This window comes from Ostrea edulis, chromosome 4 (genome assembly GCF_947568905.1).
Source record: "Ostrea edulis chromosome 4, xbOstEdul1.1, whole genome shotgun sequence".
NCBI classification, from domain to species: Eukaryota; Metazoa; Mollusca; class Bivalvia; order Ostreida; family Ostreidae; genus Ostrea; species Ostrea edulis.
The window spans coordinates 2,449,102-2,464,368 of record NC_079167.1 but is presented as its reverse complement, the minus strand read 5'-3'; the positions used below and the strand labels follow the sequence as shown (position 1 = coordinate 2,464,368).

General features: G+C 34.2%; 1 protein-coding gene across 5 annotated transcripts in view; it reads left to right on the top strand.

The window, feature by feature from the left end:
• The first annotated feature begins 1,470 nt into the window (after nt 1-1,470).
• Nucleotides 1,471-15,267, top strand: part of LOC125669842 (tuberin-like) — a 72,998-nt gene continuing 59,201 nt past the window's right edge. For 4 of the 5 annotated variants that reach the window (XM_056161598.1, XM_056161597.1, XM_056161595.1 and 1 more), the window contains exons 1-10: nt 1,478-1,678; nt 6,964-7,050; nt 7,190-7,300; nt 12,686-12,765; nt 12,939-13,003; nt 13,770-13,902; nt 14,135-14,183; nt 14,340-14,465; nt 14,572-14,648; nt 14,793-14,916. In XM_056161598.1, the coding sequence (XP_056017573.1) occupies nt 1,553-1,678; nt 6,964-7,050; nt 7,190-7,300; nt 12,686-12,765; nt 12,939-13,003; nt 13,770-13,902; nt 14,135-14,183; nt 14,340-14,465; nt 14,572-14,648; nt 14,793-14,916 (978 nt within the window). In that variant the 5' untranslated portion in view covers nt 1,478-1,552. Of the gene's footprint in view, nt 1,679-6,963; nt 7,051-7,189; nt 7,301-12,685; nt 12,766-12,938; nt 13,004-13,769; nt 13,903-14,134; nt 14,184-14,339; nt 14,466-14,571; nt 14,649-14,792; nt 14,917-15,267 lie in introns of all 5 variants that reach the window. The other variant, XM_056161594.1, reaches the window with a different exon arrangement.

Genomic DNA, 15,267 nt, shown 5'->3' with positions numbered 1-15,267 from the left:
TAAACATTAAAACTGGTATAACTTTAAAACCGGAACTAATAGCGACACGAGATTCTTCAGAAATGGCAAGAGGATGACAGGACCTACAAACTAGTATCAAGGTCAAGTGAGTCCAATGACCTTGACATCTGACCTTAGAGCATAAAATTGGTATTACTTAAGAACCTGGTCTGATATAAATGTGGGATCTTCAGTAATGATGAAATGATGATGAGATCTACAAATTAGTATCAAGGTCAAATGACTCCAGACACCTTGACATCTGACCTTGAACATACAAGCTCATATAATTTTAGAACTGGAATTGATAGAGATATTGGATCTTCAGAAATGATAGGAGGAGGATGAGATCTACAAACTAGTATCAAGGTCAAGTGAGTCCAATGACCTTGACCTCTGACCTTAGAACATGAAATTGATATTACTCAAGAACCAGGCTTGGCGGTTATAAAACGTTTACCGTACTCATACTCAAACTCAGCCATGTTTGTTTTGAGTACAACTCTGAGAAAGCTCCAAGCATACTCGAAAAATCTTAAGAATGTACCCCATTTGAGTATTAGAATGATATTATAAAAGTTTGAGTATGAGTAGGATTTAGAGCACGGAGTTTGAGTTTGAGTATGAAAGGGTGTTCAAAAAAGTTTTATAACCTCTGATAGAAATATGGGATCTTCAATAATGATGAAATGATGATGAGATCTACAAATTAGTATCAAGGTCAAATTACTCCAGAGACCTTGACATCTGACCTTGAACATACAAACTCATATAATATTAGAACTAGAATTAATAGAGATATTGGATCTTCAGAAATGATAGGATGATGATAAGATCTACAAACTAGTATCAAGGTCAAGTGAATCCAGTGACCTTGACCTTAGATCCTAAACTTAGTGTTACTTAACAGTTAAGAACTAGGTTTGATAAAGAGATGGGATCTTCAGAAATAATAAAAGGATGATGGAGTCTACAAATTGGTATCAAGGTTAAGTGACTCCAGTTCCAGTGACCTTGACCTCTGACCTTGAACATAATCTAGTATAACTTTAAAACTGGGACTGATAGAGACATGAAATCTTCAGAAATTATATAAGGATGTAGTTACCTACAAATTAGGCAATGGATGTACTTGTAAGTGATCAAAGCACTTCCGTAATAACATTAGGATACGGGGTGTATTCTTTTCCCAGTTGAAGTTAAGGGGAGATATTGTGTGATAGTCGGTTAGAAAACTCTACAGAGTTTGTGTTGATTTGTAATGTACCGACTTTATAATACAATTTACTTACTTACATTTCGATGGGTCAATTATTTTCTGTTACTCGTGCACTCCCCTCATTTTAGATAAATAAATCATATGCATAATCTGGGTAAACGATTCTACACATCATGTATTACAGCTAAAGAATAGGTATAATTTAAAAAATGTTCAAATTTTATTTTCACATCGGGATCGGGATTTTGGTCGAAATTAAAGCGAACAAATTCGAGAAGATAGATGGGACGTGGGAATAGCAGAAGAAAAAATATTCAAGATTGAAGATATGAAATGGCGAAGGAAGAAAATTTTAAAAGCAAGTTAAAAAACTTATTTGGCATTAAGGAGAGGAGCAGCACTGCAGCCTTTCATAGACCTCATACAAAGGAATTGCTGTTCACGCCTGAAATATTAAAAGTAAATTTACGTATCTGATTTGTTTTCACACGCACTGCGTGATTGATTATGTGTTATGTTTACATCTAGGGGCGTGTTCTTTGTCAGTCATGGTCATATTCATACATTTTAAGCATTGATATTATTCTACAAAATTATTTGATGTAGGCTTATGCTGACGAAGCAGTATTAGTGAAATTCAACAGAATTAAAATTGATTGACTCACCTGAGCTGAAAGTGAAAGCTCAAATAAACTTTTCTGATCCCCCTTTTGTCTGTGGTCTGTTTGTCTGTAAACATTTTACATTTCCATCTTCTCCTGAACAACTTGGCCTGGCAATGTGATCCAAACTTTGCACTTGTGAAGCAACTTGTAGGGCTTTCAAGTTTGTTCATTCCAGGATCCATGCACCGATGCAAGAGGAGATAATTAGCAAGCTTTACAACAATTTGGTGTTTATTTAAATGTTAATGCGCATCCAATTCTTGTTTTTATGCATGAAATGTCCAACAAGAATCAAAGACTGACAAGATGCCCGATGGAGTTTATTGTTGTAAGAGTATGATGTTGATATCAAAGGCAAGGACAATGTTATAGCATATGCCTCATTTAGAGTGTCATAAGTATGTACAGTTGATTTGTTGTTGCTTTGATTAATGTACACAGTATATTTGAGTTTTCATTGTCATTCAATTTTTTAAGGGGGGGGGGGGGGGGGTGCTGTGTATATTACTATTTGCACTAAATTGACCTAGAGAGTTATGTTTACTTGGTGAGACACCTGTGACCTGGATTGTTCTAGACCTCATGTTATTTTTAGAAGAAAGATGACATAATGGTTGCATCATTGTCTTCATTCCTATTATAAATACACTGAAATTCTTCTGATTAAAAATAGAAAGCTCTAGTTAGACACTTTTTATGCATTTGGGATTTTATTATACTGGGAACTAGAATTTTGGAATTAGGCCTACTATTTTTGTGAGTAGATTCTGTTCGGATTTACTGTTCAACTACTGTAAGTTAGTATTTTGCTAATGTTACAATTTTCTTCAATCATTAATTGTAAATAAATCTTATCAATTGTTTAATTGTCTTTTGATAGTAAATTCTGCTGCGCTATATTTTGTTCTGACTCATAAAAACATTTGATATTTTATACAATTATATTTCTAAACAATGTGACATGATTCAATTTGAGTGGTACCATCTACTTACATGAATGAAAATAGTATAGTATTTTATGCACACCATTGTCATTGATTGTGTGTAGCATTGTCATTGTGTGTAACATTGTCATTCATTGTGTGTAGCATTGTCATTGTGTGTAGCATTGTCATTATGTGTAGCATTGTCATTGTGCCTATCATTGTCATTCATTGTGTGTAGCATTGTCATTGTGTGTAACATTGTCATTGTGTGTAACATTGTCATTGTGTGTAACATTGTCATTGTGTGTAGCATTGTCATTATGTGTAGCATTGTCATTCATTATGTGTATCATTGTCATTGTGTGTAACATTGTCATTCATTGTGTGTAGTATTGTCATTGTGTGTAACATTGTCATTGTGTGTAGCATTGTCATTTTGTGTAACATTGTCATTCATTGTGTGTAACATTGTCATTGTGTGTAGCATTGTCATTGTGTGTAACATTGTCATTGTGTGTAACATTGTCATTGTGTGTAACATTGTCATTGTGTGTAGCATTGTCATTCATTGTGTGTAGCATTGTCATTGTGTATAACATTGTCATTGTGTGTAACATTGTCATTGTGTGTAACATTGTCATTGTGCCTATCATTGTCATTCATTGTGTGTAGCATTGTCATTCATTGTGTGTAGCATTGTCATTGTGTATAACATTGTCATTGTGTGTAGCATTGTCATTCATTGTGTGTAGCATTGTCATTCATTGTGTGTAGCATTGTCATTCATTGTGTGTAGCATTGTCATTGTGTGTAGCATTGTCATTGTGTGTAGCATTGTCATTCATTGTGTGTAACATTGTCATTGTGTGTAACATTGTCATTGTGTGTAGCATTGTCATTGTGTGTAGCATTGTCATTCATTATGTGTAGCATTGTCATTATGTGTAGCATTGTCATTCATTGTGTGTAGCATTGTCATTCATTATGTGTAGCATTGTCATTCATTTTGTGTAACATTGTCATTGTGTGTAACATTGTCATTGTGTGTAGCATTATCATTATGTGTAACATTGTCATTGATTGTGTGTAGCATTGTCATTATGTGTAACATTGTCATTCATTGTGTGTAGCATTGTCATTGTGTGTAACATTGTCATTGTGTGTAACATTGTCATTGTGTGTAACATTGTCATTGTGTGTAGCATTGTCATTCATTTTGTGTAACATTGTCATTGTGTGTAACATTGTCATTGTGTGTAGCATTGTCATTGTGTGTAACATTGTCATTGTGTGTAACATTGTCATTGTGTGTAGCATTGTCATTGTGTGTAGCATTGTCATTCATTATGTGTAGCATTGTCATTCATTTTGTGTAACATTGTCATTGTGTGTAACATTGTCATTGTGTGTAACATTGTCATTGTGTGTAGCATTGTCATTCATTGTGTGTAGCATTGTCATTGTGTGTAACATTGTCATTGTGTGTAACATTGTCATTGTGTGTAACATTGTCATTGTGTGTAACATTGTCATTGTGTGTAGCATTGTCATTGTGTGTAGCATTGTCATTGTGTGTAACATTGTCATTCATTGTGTGTAGCATTGTCATTGTGTGTAACATTGTCATTCATTGTGTGTAGCATTGTCATTGTGTGTAACATTGTCATTATGTGTAGCATTGTCATTCATTGTGTGTAGCATTGTCATTATGTGTAACATTGTCATTCATTGTGTGTAGCATTGTCATTATGTGTAGCATTGTCATTCATTGTGTGTAGCATTGTCATTCATTATGTGTAACATTGTCATTCATTTTGTGTAGCATTGTCATTCATTGTGTATAGCATTGTCATTCATTGTGTGTAACATTGTCATTATGTGTAGCATTGTCATTCATTATGTGTAGCATTGTCATTCATTGTGTGTAGCATTGTCATTCATTGTGTGTAACATTGTCATTGTGTGTAACATTGTCATTGTGTGTAGCATTGTCATTGTGTGTAGCATTGTCATTGTGTGTAACATTGTCATTGTGTGTAACATTGTCATTGTGTGTAACATTGTCATTGTGTGTAACATTGTCATTGTGTGTAACATTGTCATTGTGTGTAACATTGTCATTTTGTGTAACATTGTCATTGATTGTGTGTAACATTGTCATTGTGTGTAACATTGTCATTCATTGTGTGTAACATTGTCATTGTGTGTAACATTGTCATTCATTGTGTGTAACATTGTCATTGTGTGTAACATTGTCATTGTGTGTAACATTGTCATTGTGTGTAGCATTGTCATTGTGTGTAACATTGTCATTGTGTGTAACATTGTCATTGTGTGTAACATTGTCATTGTGTGTAACATTGTCATTGTGTGTAACATTGTCATTTTGTGTAACATTGTCATTGATTGTGTGTAACATTGTCATTGTGTGTAACATTGTCATTCATTGTGTGTAACATTGTCATTGTGTGTAACATTGTCATTCATTGTGTGTAACATTGTCATTGTGTGTAACATTGTCATTGTGTGTAGCATTGTCATTGTGCCTATCATTGTCATTCATTGTGTGTAGCATTGTCATTGTGTGTAACATTGTCATTGTGTGTAGCATTGTCATTGTGTGTAACATTGTCATTGTGTGTAACATTGTCATTGTGTGTAACATTGTCATTGTGTGTAGCATTGTCATTGTGTGTAAAATTGTCATTGTGTGTAACATTGTCATTGTGTGTAACATTGTCATTGTGTGTAGCATTGTCATTGTGTGTAACATTGTCATTGATTGTGTGTAGCATTGTCATTGTGTGTAGCATTGTCATTCATTATGTGTAACATTGTCATTTTGTGTAGCATTGTCATTTATTGTGTGTAACATTGTCATTGTGTGTAACATTGTCATTTTGTGTAACATTGTCATTGATTGTGTGTAGCATTGTCATTGTGTGTAGCATTGTCATTCATTATGTGTAGCATTGTCATTGTGTGTAGCATTGTCATTCATTGTGTAGTATTGTCATTCATTGTGTGTAACATTGTCATTGTGTGTAACATTGTCATTCATTGTGTGTAACATTGTCATTGTGTGTAACATTGTCATTCATTGTGTGTAGCATTGTCATTGTGTGTAACATTGTCATTGTGTGTAGCATTGTCATTGTGTGTAGCATTGTCATTGTGTGTAACATTGTCATTGTGTGTAACATTGTCATTGTGTGTAACATTGTCATTGTGTGTAGCATTGTCATTGTGTGTAGCATTGTCATTATGTATAGCATTGTCATTCATTGTGTGTAACATTGTCATTCATTGTGTGTAGCATTGTCATTGTGCCTATCATTGTCATTCATTGTGTGTAGCATTGTCATTGTGCCTATCATTGTCATTGATTGTGTGTAACATTGTCATTGTGTGTAGTATTGTCATTGTGCCTATCATTGTCATTGATTGTGTGTAGCATTGTCATTGTGTGTAGCATTGTCATTGTGTGTAACATTGTCATTATGTGTAGCATTGTCATTCATTGTGTGTAGCATTGTCATTCATTGTGTGTAACATTGTCATTCATTGTGTGTAACATTGTCATTGTGTGTAACATTGTCATTTTGTGTAACATTGTCATTCATTATGTGTAGTATTGTCATTGTGTGTAGCATTGTCATTTTGTGTAACATTGTCATTGATTGTGTGTAACATTGTCATTGTGTGTAGCATTGTCATTCATTGTGTGTAGCATTGTCATTCAATGTGTGTAACATTGTCATTCATTGTGTGTAGCATTGTCATTCATTGTGTGTAGCATTGTCATTCATTGTGGAGGTGCGGGGTATGTGAGCATGCTCACTCTTACTATTTCTTTCATTTCAAAATGAAATTTATTTATTTCTTTTATTTGCTGCATTCTACTTTTATTTCTGTCAGAATTCACAGTCGTTAAAATAGACGTACATGTACTATATATATATATAAAATTCATGTGCGGATTGTTGACAAAAACATCACATTCATGAGGAAATGGACGTCAGTACAATATGTAAAGATATATCAAAGGCAAATAAAAGATATACATGTATATAGGTGTGAAAGTCAGAACTCCTTAACCTTAGGAATGTTTTTTTTAAATGCCTCTATTTTTGTAATGTTGCTTTCTACACAGGACATTGGACCAGAGAGCCCAGCCAACAACAGACTCAAAACAATCAAAGAATTGACTGAAATTGTGCTGCAAAAGAAACTAGAAGAAGTTAGTCAAAACATGTCGGAATTTATAATCAGAGTTTAAGATAGTTAATGCAAAGTGTATTTGACAGTTTGAAAATACTTCAAAAATATTTTAATAGATTTCGATTTCCTTTTTTATCATGGAAAATTATGTTTTGTAGAATGCGATAGAAGCATTATGGTTTAGCGTGAGAGATCTGCTGGATCATTCAGTAAAACCAGAAAATCGCCACACAGCACTCCATTTTCTTCAATGTCTTGTTCAAGGCCAGGTAACATTTGATCAAATTACTGGTATCTGCAATGATATATCTATGTGAATCTACATTGTAGTAGATCTGAGGGGTGGAGGGTGTAAAATAGTTTGTGAAGACTTCTCCTATGTGGCTTATCGGAGTTCATAATGTCTATGTTCCTCCCATGCTTTCTCCTCCATACCATGCAGTACATAAAGAGGAGGTTTCATTTGGATCACCTCCAATTTGGGGAGCTGGGGAGACATTAGTTTTTAGCTCACCTGAGCCGAAGGCTCAAGTGAGCTTTTCTGATCAAAATTTGTCTGTTGTCGGCGTCGTAAACTTTTCACATTTTCATCGTCTTCTCAAGAACCACTGGGCCAATTATAACCAAAGTTGGCCAAAAGCATCGTTGGGTAAAGGGCTTTCAAATTTGTTCAAATAAAGGGCCATGCCCCCTTCAAAGGGGAGATAATCACAAAAATGCAAAAATAGGGTGGGTCATTTAAAAATCTTCTCAAGAACCAATGAGCCAGAAGAGCTGAAATTTATATGAAAGCTTCCTGACAAAGTGCCGATTCAAGTTTGTTCAAATCATGGGCCCCAGGGGTAGGTTGGGGCCACAATAGGGGATCAAAGTTTTACATAGAAATATATAGGGAAAATCTTTAAAAATCTTCTCAAGAATCAATGAGCCAGAAGAGCTGAAATTTATAGGAAAGCTTCCTGACATAGTGCAGATTCAAGTTTGTTCAAATCATGGCCCCCGGAGGTAGGTTGGGGCCACAGTAGGGGGTCAAAGTTTTACATGAGAATAAATAGAGAAAATCTTTAAAAATCATCTTCTCAAGAACCAATGAGCCAGAAGAGCTGAGATTTACGTGAAAGCTTCCTGACATAGTGCAGATTCAAGTTTGTAAAAATCATGGCCTCCAGGGGAAGGTTGGGGCCACAATACAGACCAAGGTTTTACATGAAATATAATGGAAAGTCTTTAGATATGGGCCAAGGTAACTCAGGTGAGCGATGTGGCCCTTGGGCCTCTTGTTCATAAAAACAATCTCTAGTTTAAATTGAACTACTTTTTAGAACCTTAACTGATGTAGTGTTAGATTAACAGTGTACATGTACTAGTCTACAGGAGAATTGACACCTTGTCTCAGGTCCCTGTCTCAGGGGACATTGGTTTCCTTGATATCCCTCTTTAAATTCTATCAGGTGTCTTCAAAACCTTTTTAATGTACATGTGCCGAATGGGTACCACTCCCTGTACCATCAATTAACATAAGTCTACATGATATTGAAACAATGCGAAAATTCCCATATTGGATTTAAATGTAAAATAAAGAATTTTTTAATTGAAAATAATTATTGTTAACTATTTTAAAATTACTATTTATTATTAAATTAGATGTACATCTATTGATCTATTCATTTTGAATGTATTTATTCTGAATATGCATGTGATAAAATTTCCAAAAGGTTTAAGGTGCTATAGACACTGTAATGTGTATTTGTACAGCTGTGAGCCCTTGATTTAGGTTGATTATAAATACATTTATTACATATACAAACTGAATTCCTCTTTAAAATTACCTGTGCATTGAGTAATTAAAAAAAATCATGAAGTGTTTGAATTAACGCTGACAGTGTTATAGTTAAATCGGACCTGAAATGATGTAATTCGATAATTTTTTTTCTTAAAGAGTGAATTGTTTTCTGAATCTATCGATTACATTGCATACATGTAAATATCCCCATTTGGAATTTAAGGCATGTATAATCAACTGTATGGAATATTTTATTTCCATCTCCTTCCATTTTAAGATATTTATAATTTTGATTAAATTAAACTTTTATTTTGACAAGTAATTTCTCTCTTTCCTAGTGTCTTTGTAGGAATAGAAAGTACTGAAATTATCCGCATAGCAGGATTTGAAATCAAGGCCAAAGCGTTAGTTCCCATATTGTTCCAAAGTGTTCCGTTCTCAATGAGAACCGTTCAGTCCCAATTTCAAAGCGTTCCATTTATGCTGAGAATCAATCCGTTCAAACTGTTCAGCATTTGTTCCCCATGCAAGCAAAACCGTTCATTTACAAAGCGTTCAGCGTTCGTTCACAGTTCCACTGGTGTAATACGCCTCAGGGTCTGTATCCTATGTTCACAACAATGTTCCTTAGTGGAAGCACACATACATATAGGTGACTGTTATGTACTGTTAACTCTTAATTAGATGATCCTTAAAAATGTTTTCAAGATTATAGAAAATGGAAGAGGAGACATTAGTTTTAGTTTAATTTTTCCTAGTTCTCATTGTTTTCATGGTTGTGCTAGATCACAAAATAAGTTGTCAATGGAGTTCGATTTCTACTTTTAAAGGAAGAACATAGAATAGTTTTCCATGAATTTATTTATCAACTAAACTGTATACATGTATAGATATTCAACTAAACTGTAGACATGTATAGATATTCAACTAAACTGTAGACATGTATAGATATTCAACTAAACTGTAGACATGTATAGATATTCAACTAAACTGTAGACATGTATAGATATTCAACTAAACTGTATACATGTATAGATATTCAACTAAACTGTATACATGTATAGATATTCAACTAAACTGTAGACATGTATAGATATTCAACTAAACTGTAGACATGTATAGATATTCAACTAAACTGTAGACATGTATAGATATTCAACTAAACTGTAGACATGTATAGATATTCAACTAAACTGTAGACATGTATAGATATTCAACTAAACTGTAGACATGTATAGATATTCAACTAAACTGTAGACATGTATAGATATTCAACTAAACTGTATAACTATACATGTATAGATTTTTTTTTCACAATGACATGGAATGGATGTAACCTTATATAATATGTTGTAGTAATGTGCCTACAATTTTGCATTTATTCCTCTACATCAGAGGTAGTGGTCATGCTTTTCATTGCGATCCTATAAGCTTTACATAAATAATATTAACATACAGGGTATTGTCATGCTTTCTTGAATTACTTATCATGCTAAGTTTTAACAGGCTGTATCATTTCTATGATAAAAACTAAGGTTTCTATGGTAAACACTTCTAACAATATACATTTTATCAAACTGTAGAGTCCAGGAAGGGAAAGGGGGGGGGGGGGGGGGTGCAGCCTTTAATACTTGATATCTATTTCTCTCTGAGTTATAACACAATGTATACTAAGAATTTTACACAAAAAGGAGCTTCTTGTATACAAAAATTTAAATTTATAAAGATTAGCAGATACTTGGAAATGAAAACTCCACTATAGGAATATGTTTAATTACAATGAATGTCAAGCTCTATGTTGATTGACCAATCTAATTAAAATGAGATCCTTTGATCCCCCTGTTATAAGGTTTAACAATAGGCAAGCGGATCAAAGGATCTAATTTTAATTAGCTTTGTTGACTGACACTAAGTTCAATTTTCAAGAGATTAAATCACAAGTGAAAAAAGGATTTCAACAGAAAGATTACACTAGGGATTAGGGATGGATATTGCCAGAAAAATAATATTGCAATATTTGATGGCATATTGTGATAAATACTACAGTATATTGGATTTCTCTGAGACCTGGCGGAGACTCCCGTAGAGCAAGTTGATTCGTGTTTATTTTTTTTAGAGTGCATAAAGATTTGAGGTGCCACTAGAGAATTCCCTGAGCATTCTACACTGCTTGCAGCAACATTTTGCAAAAGGGTTCCATTTTTTTGTATTAAACGAGTCTCTCCATATTTCTGCGTTTTTCCTAAACTGTTTTTTTCTTTTTAAATACATATATGTGTAATTTAACTCAGAATCGTTCATCACATTACTTCTTTCATCCACCATTTAGATAAACAAAAATACTTAATCAGGAATTGTTTAGAGTAAGTATCCCAGAAAAATGTGAAAAGTAGTGGATACTCGATACTATATAAACAATTATGAATTATTAGTGAATACAATGTAAACTTGAATGTGGCTTCTAGTCTTAGCACTTAGGCCTGTTTTTAATTCAGTATGTTATACATACCTCTGGTTTGAATATAGCCAAAATCAGTATTGAAAAAAAAATTGCGATATATTATTGTTGGATTCAATATTGCAATATACCGATACGCGGCAAATATTGCACGCCCATACTAGAGACACTTATTTGATATAATGAAAATGTTTAATTCATTGACACCTGATGTACATGTAGCATAACTTCTTACCCTCCTCTTTGAAAATTTTGAAAATTGCCACTGAATTGGCAGGTGGTATGAAGTTAAAAAATTTGCATGTATACACACATTTTTGTACCCCCCGCAAGAAGTTGTGGGGGGGGGGGGGTATACTGGAATCGGGCTGTCCGTCTGTCTGTCTGTCTGTCTGTAGACGCAATGGTTTCCGGGCTCTAAAGCATTATCCTTTCCACCTACCGTCACCATATCATATATATGGACTACCCATGGGATGAAAATGCTCCCTATCGATTTTGGGGTCAAAAGGTCAAAGGTCAAGCGCACTGGACATCGAAGTAGCAATATGGTTTCCGGGCTCTAAAGCGTTATCCTTTCCACCTACAGTCACCATATCATACATATGGACTATCCATGGGATGAAGATGTTCCCTATCGATTTTGGGGGTCAAAAGGTCAAAGGTCACACACACTGGACATCGAAGTAGCAATATGATTTCCATTTAAATTCTTTAACGGCTTTTTTCATCGAAAGGAGATGCTGTGTTCCTAGATAACCCATTTCTCCCTACAAACAAGAATACCAAGGTTTGTCATGCCATTTGTTTTTTACACTCAGAAAAGAGGTAGTTTATACCTATTACCAACACCCTTTGGGAGATTGGGGTAAGCGGGAGGTATTCTTAGTGAGCATTGCTCACAGTACCTCTTGTTCACTGATGAAATCTACATCATTAAGGAGGGGATGTTGGTGTTAGAGTGCTGTTTTTAGGTTTTTGAACATACATGTATTTCTAATCTGCTCTCATCTTGTCATTTGAGGTTGAGGTGAGTAAATGATACAAACTCAAGTTAAGAAGTTTTAAAATTGTCTATAGTGTGAAATGATAGCAATTTATTGTGCATACTTTAGTGTATACATATACTTGCATATTTACATTCTCTGTTACAACCTAACCCTACAATGGGAAAATTCACACAATTAAGGGACACGTAAATAACATCAATGACTGTACAATCATATAATCCTGAATCAAGGACTGCAACATTCTGTGGCATTGTGAAAAATAAAAGTTATACAGTGTGAGACTGGGATCATAAAAATGTTTTTTAAGGAATTACAATGTCAATTTAGAAATGAACTTGCTGGAATACGAATAAAACCTTTACAATTCATTTACTATTTTGTATATGATTTTATCTTCACATAGCTTCAGTACTTGGGCATTCTTAGAGCACATTTCTTTCGAGTTATCAGACAACTTGATGCACCTAGTGACCTGCAGTACAGGTATTTATGAACCTAGAATTTATATTGCATAGTCAATTCATAGTGTGAAATTAAAATTTACATGGCATCAATATTGAGAAGTACATGTAGCTTTATTAAAATTTTTGCCATCCTTTAGTGGTACATGTAATTGTAATCTTTTAATAATGGTAAATTGTTGTATTTGTTTACAGGTTGGGATTGTTCAAAATTTTAAGTGAGAATGGGAGAAATTTGCAAGAGTTTGAAGAATCAGCAGGTAAAAGTGTTCACCACTTTATGATAAATTTAACTTAAAAATTCAAAGAAAATACAGACCCTGAATATGGTGTTGATGAAGTTTTGTCTCTCACTTTTACAAAAGCTTAAATCTTGTCAGTCTCTCCATCAGTATCATGAAAACTTATTATGCCTCCGAGGTCGAAGATTGGGGGGCATATTGTTTGTGTCCTGTCTGTCATTCCGTCATTCTGTCTGAAACTTTAACCTTGCTAATAACTTTTGAACAGTAAGTGATAGAGCTTTGATGTTTCACATGAGTATTCCTTGTGACAAGACCTTTCCGTGGGTACCAACATTTTTGACCCTGTGACCATGGAGTTTGACCTACTTTTTGAAAACTTTAACCTTGCTAATAACTTTTGAACAGTAAGTGGTAGAGCTTTGATATTTCATATGAGTATTCCTTGTGACAAGACCTTTCCAGGGGTACTAAACTTTTTGACCTACTTTTAATTTTTTTTTTACATTGGTCATAACTTCTAAATGGTAAATATTAAAAGCTTTCATATTGTACATGAGCATTTCTTGTGACAAGATCTTTCTACTGGTACCAAGATGTCCTTGTGTTTGAAGTTGTGACCTTGGCCATCTTCGGAATTGGCCATTATTGGGGGCATTTGTGTTTCACAAACACATCTTGTTTTACTATTACTTCAGGGTTCATTTTTTAGAACAGTTTCTTTCAATATTCACAGAGTGAACTGAACTTCATGATATTGTTTGTTTGTGTTTGTTTTGATCAGGTCCATTTTTGTTGGAGTGGATGCCAAGTGTCGTAAACTCGGAAAAACTTGGAGAATTTCTTACCCTCTTGATCCACGTCATCAAGTACAATGCTGCATACCAGGATGAAGAAGTGGTGGCAGGCATAGTCAAGTCAGAACTCGGAAATTTTGTTCACTTCATTCTGATCAGATGTCTGGAAAAAATAATGTTGAATGTTGATCAAGTTTGCTAATACATAATTCTCCATTTACCATTGGGTCTGTTTGATATAATTTTAGCACAGGACTACACATAATTTAGGGTAATGTATTATAAAGAAATATTGTATAAATGGAAAATCTTTGCATCATATTTCATAAAATCGATAACATGTCTTCTCTAGGAACACTTGTGCGTTGTTGAACAGGAGGAGACGAGAGGAGGATGTGACTGTAAGTTCGACTGATATCAGAGAGTTTGTACATTGTTAGAGGAAGTTAGTGAAATGCATGTAGTGCTTATCAAGATTGTATTTCACATTATGTTTACTGATCATAATATTGTGACATACTTTATCACCCTTAAAAACCTCTGTGTGTCTGTAACAGCTATGTTTAGAAGTCCTGGATGCCGTTCTCTGCTACAGTTACCTACCAACAGAATGCCTTATGAATTTCATCTCTGCTCTATGTCACACCGTCAACATCTCAAAGTTTTCACAGTCAAGCTGGGAGGTGAGATTTGGATATTCTTTTTCTGTGTTTCAGAGTATGCTGGTATATTAAAATTCACTTTGTACAGTAACTGTCTGTATGACATGAAATTTTACAATTGTTTCAGTTGATGAGAAAATTACTGGGCACACATCTGGGCCATAGTAGTATATACAGCATGTGTTGTATGATGCAAGATGTCAAGTTAGTTGATGAGTTTATAATCTTAGTCTAGTGATATTTTTGTCTAAGAGTATCGTTTTCATTAATATTTCATGTTCAATGTTGATTGATATTTCATTCTAACAATTTCATGATTAGGATGTTAAATTTAATTGTGTTTTACAGAAATGTCCAGGATCAGGAGTTGTTACGGGGAGTGGTGTATTTTGTCGGCATGGCCTTGTGGGGATACAGAAAAGTTCCTACTCTCAAGCATACTTTCTCCTCTGTACTGCCGTCTTTCTTGCAGGTGAATCTCGGTCAATAAAGCTAGGATAATCAGACAGATATATATCTGACAAACAACACTCTGAAACATAACAGGGAAAAAAAACCTAGAAGTTCTAGTACATTTAATCTCTGCCATTACCATTGTTTAAAAAAATCAAATCTTATTCCACATATAAATCTGAAATCAGGTAATAAAACAAATCTAAGTCAATGCTTAAATTCCATTCAACTTTATTGGCTCTTGAATGAAATTCATGTGTATGATTGAAATCATAGTGTAAACTTTTTTCAGGCATACAAGAATTGTCAATTTCTTTAGAACCAGCCAGTAGGTATATTTGAACAAGTAGTGATAATGCAGTATCTAATT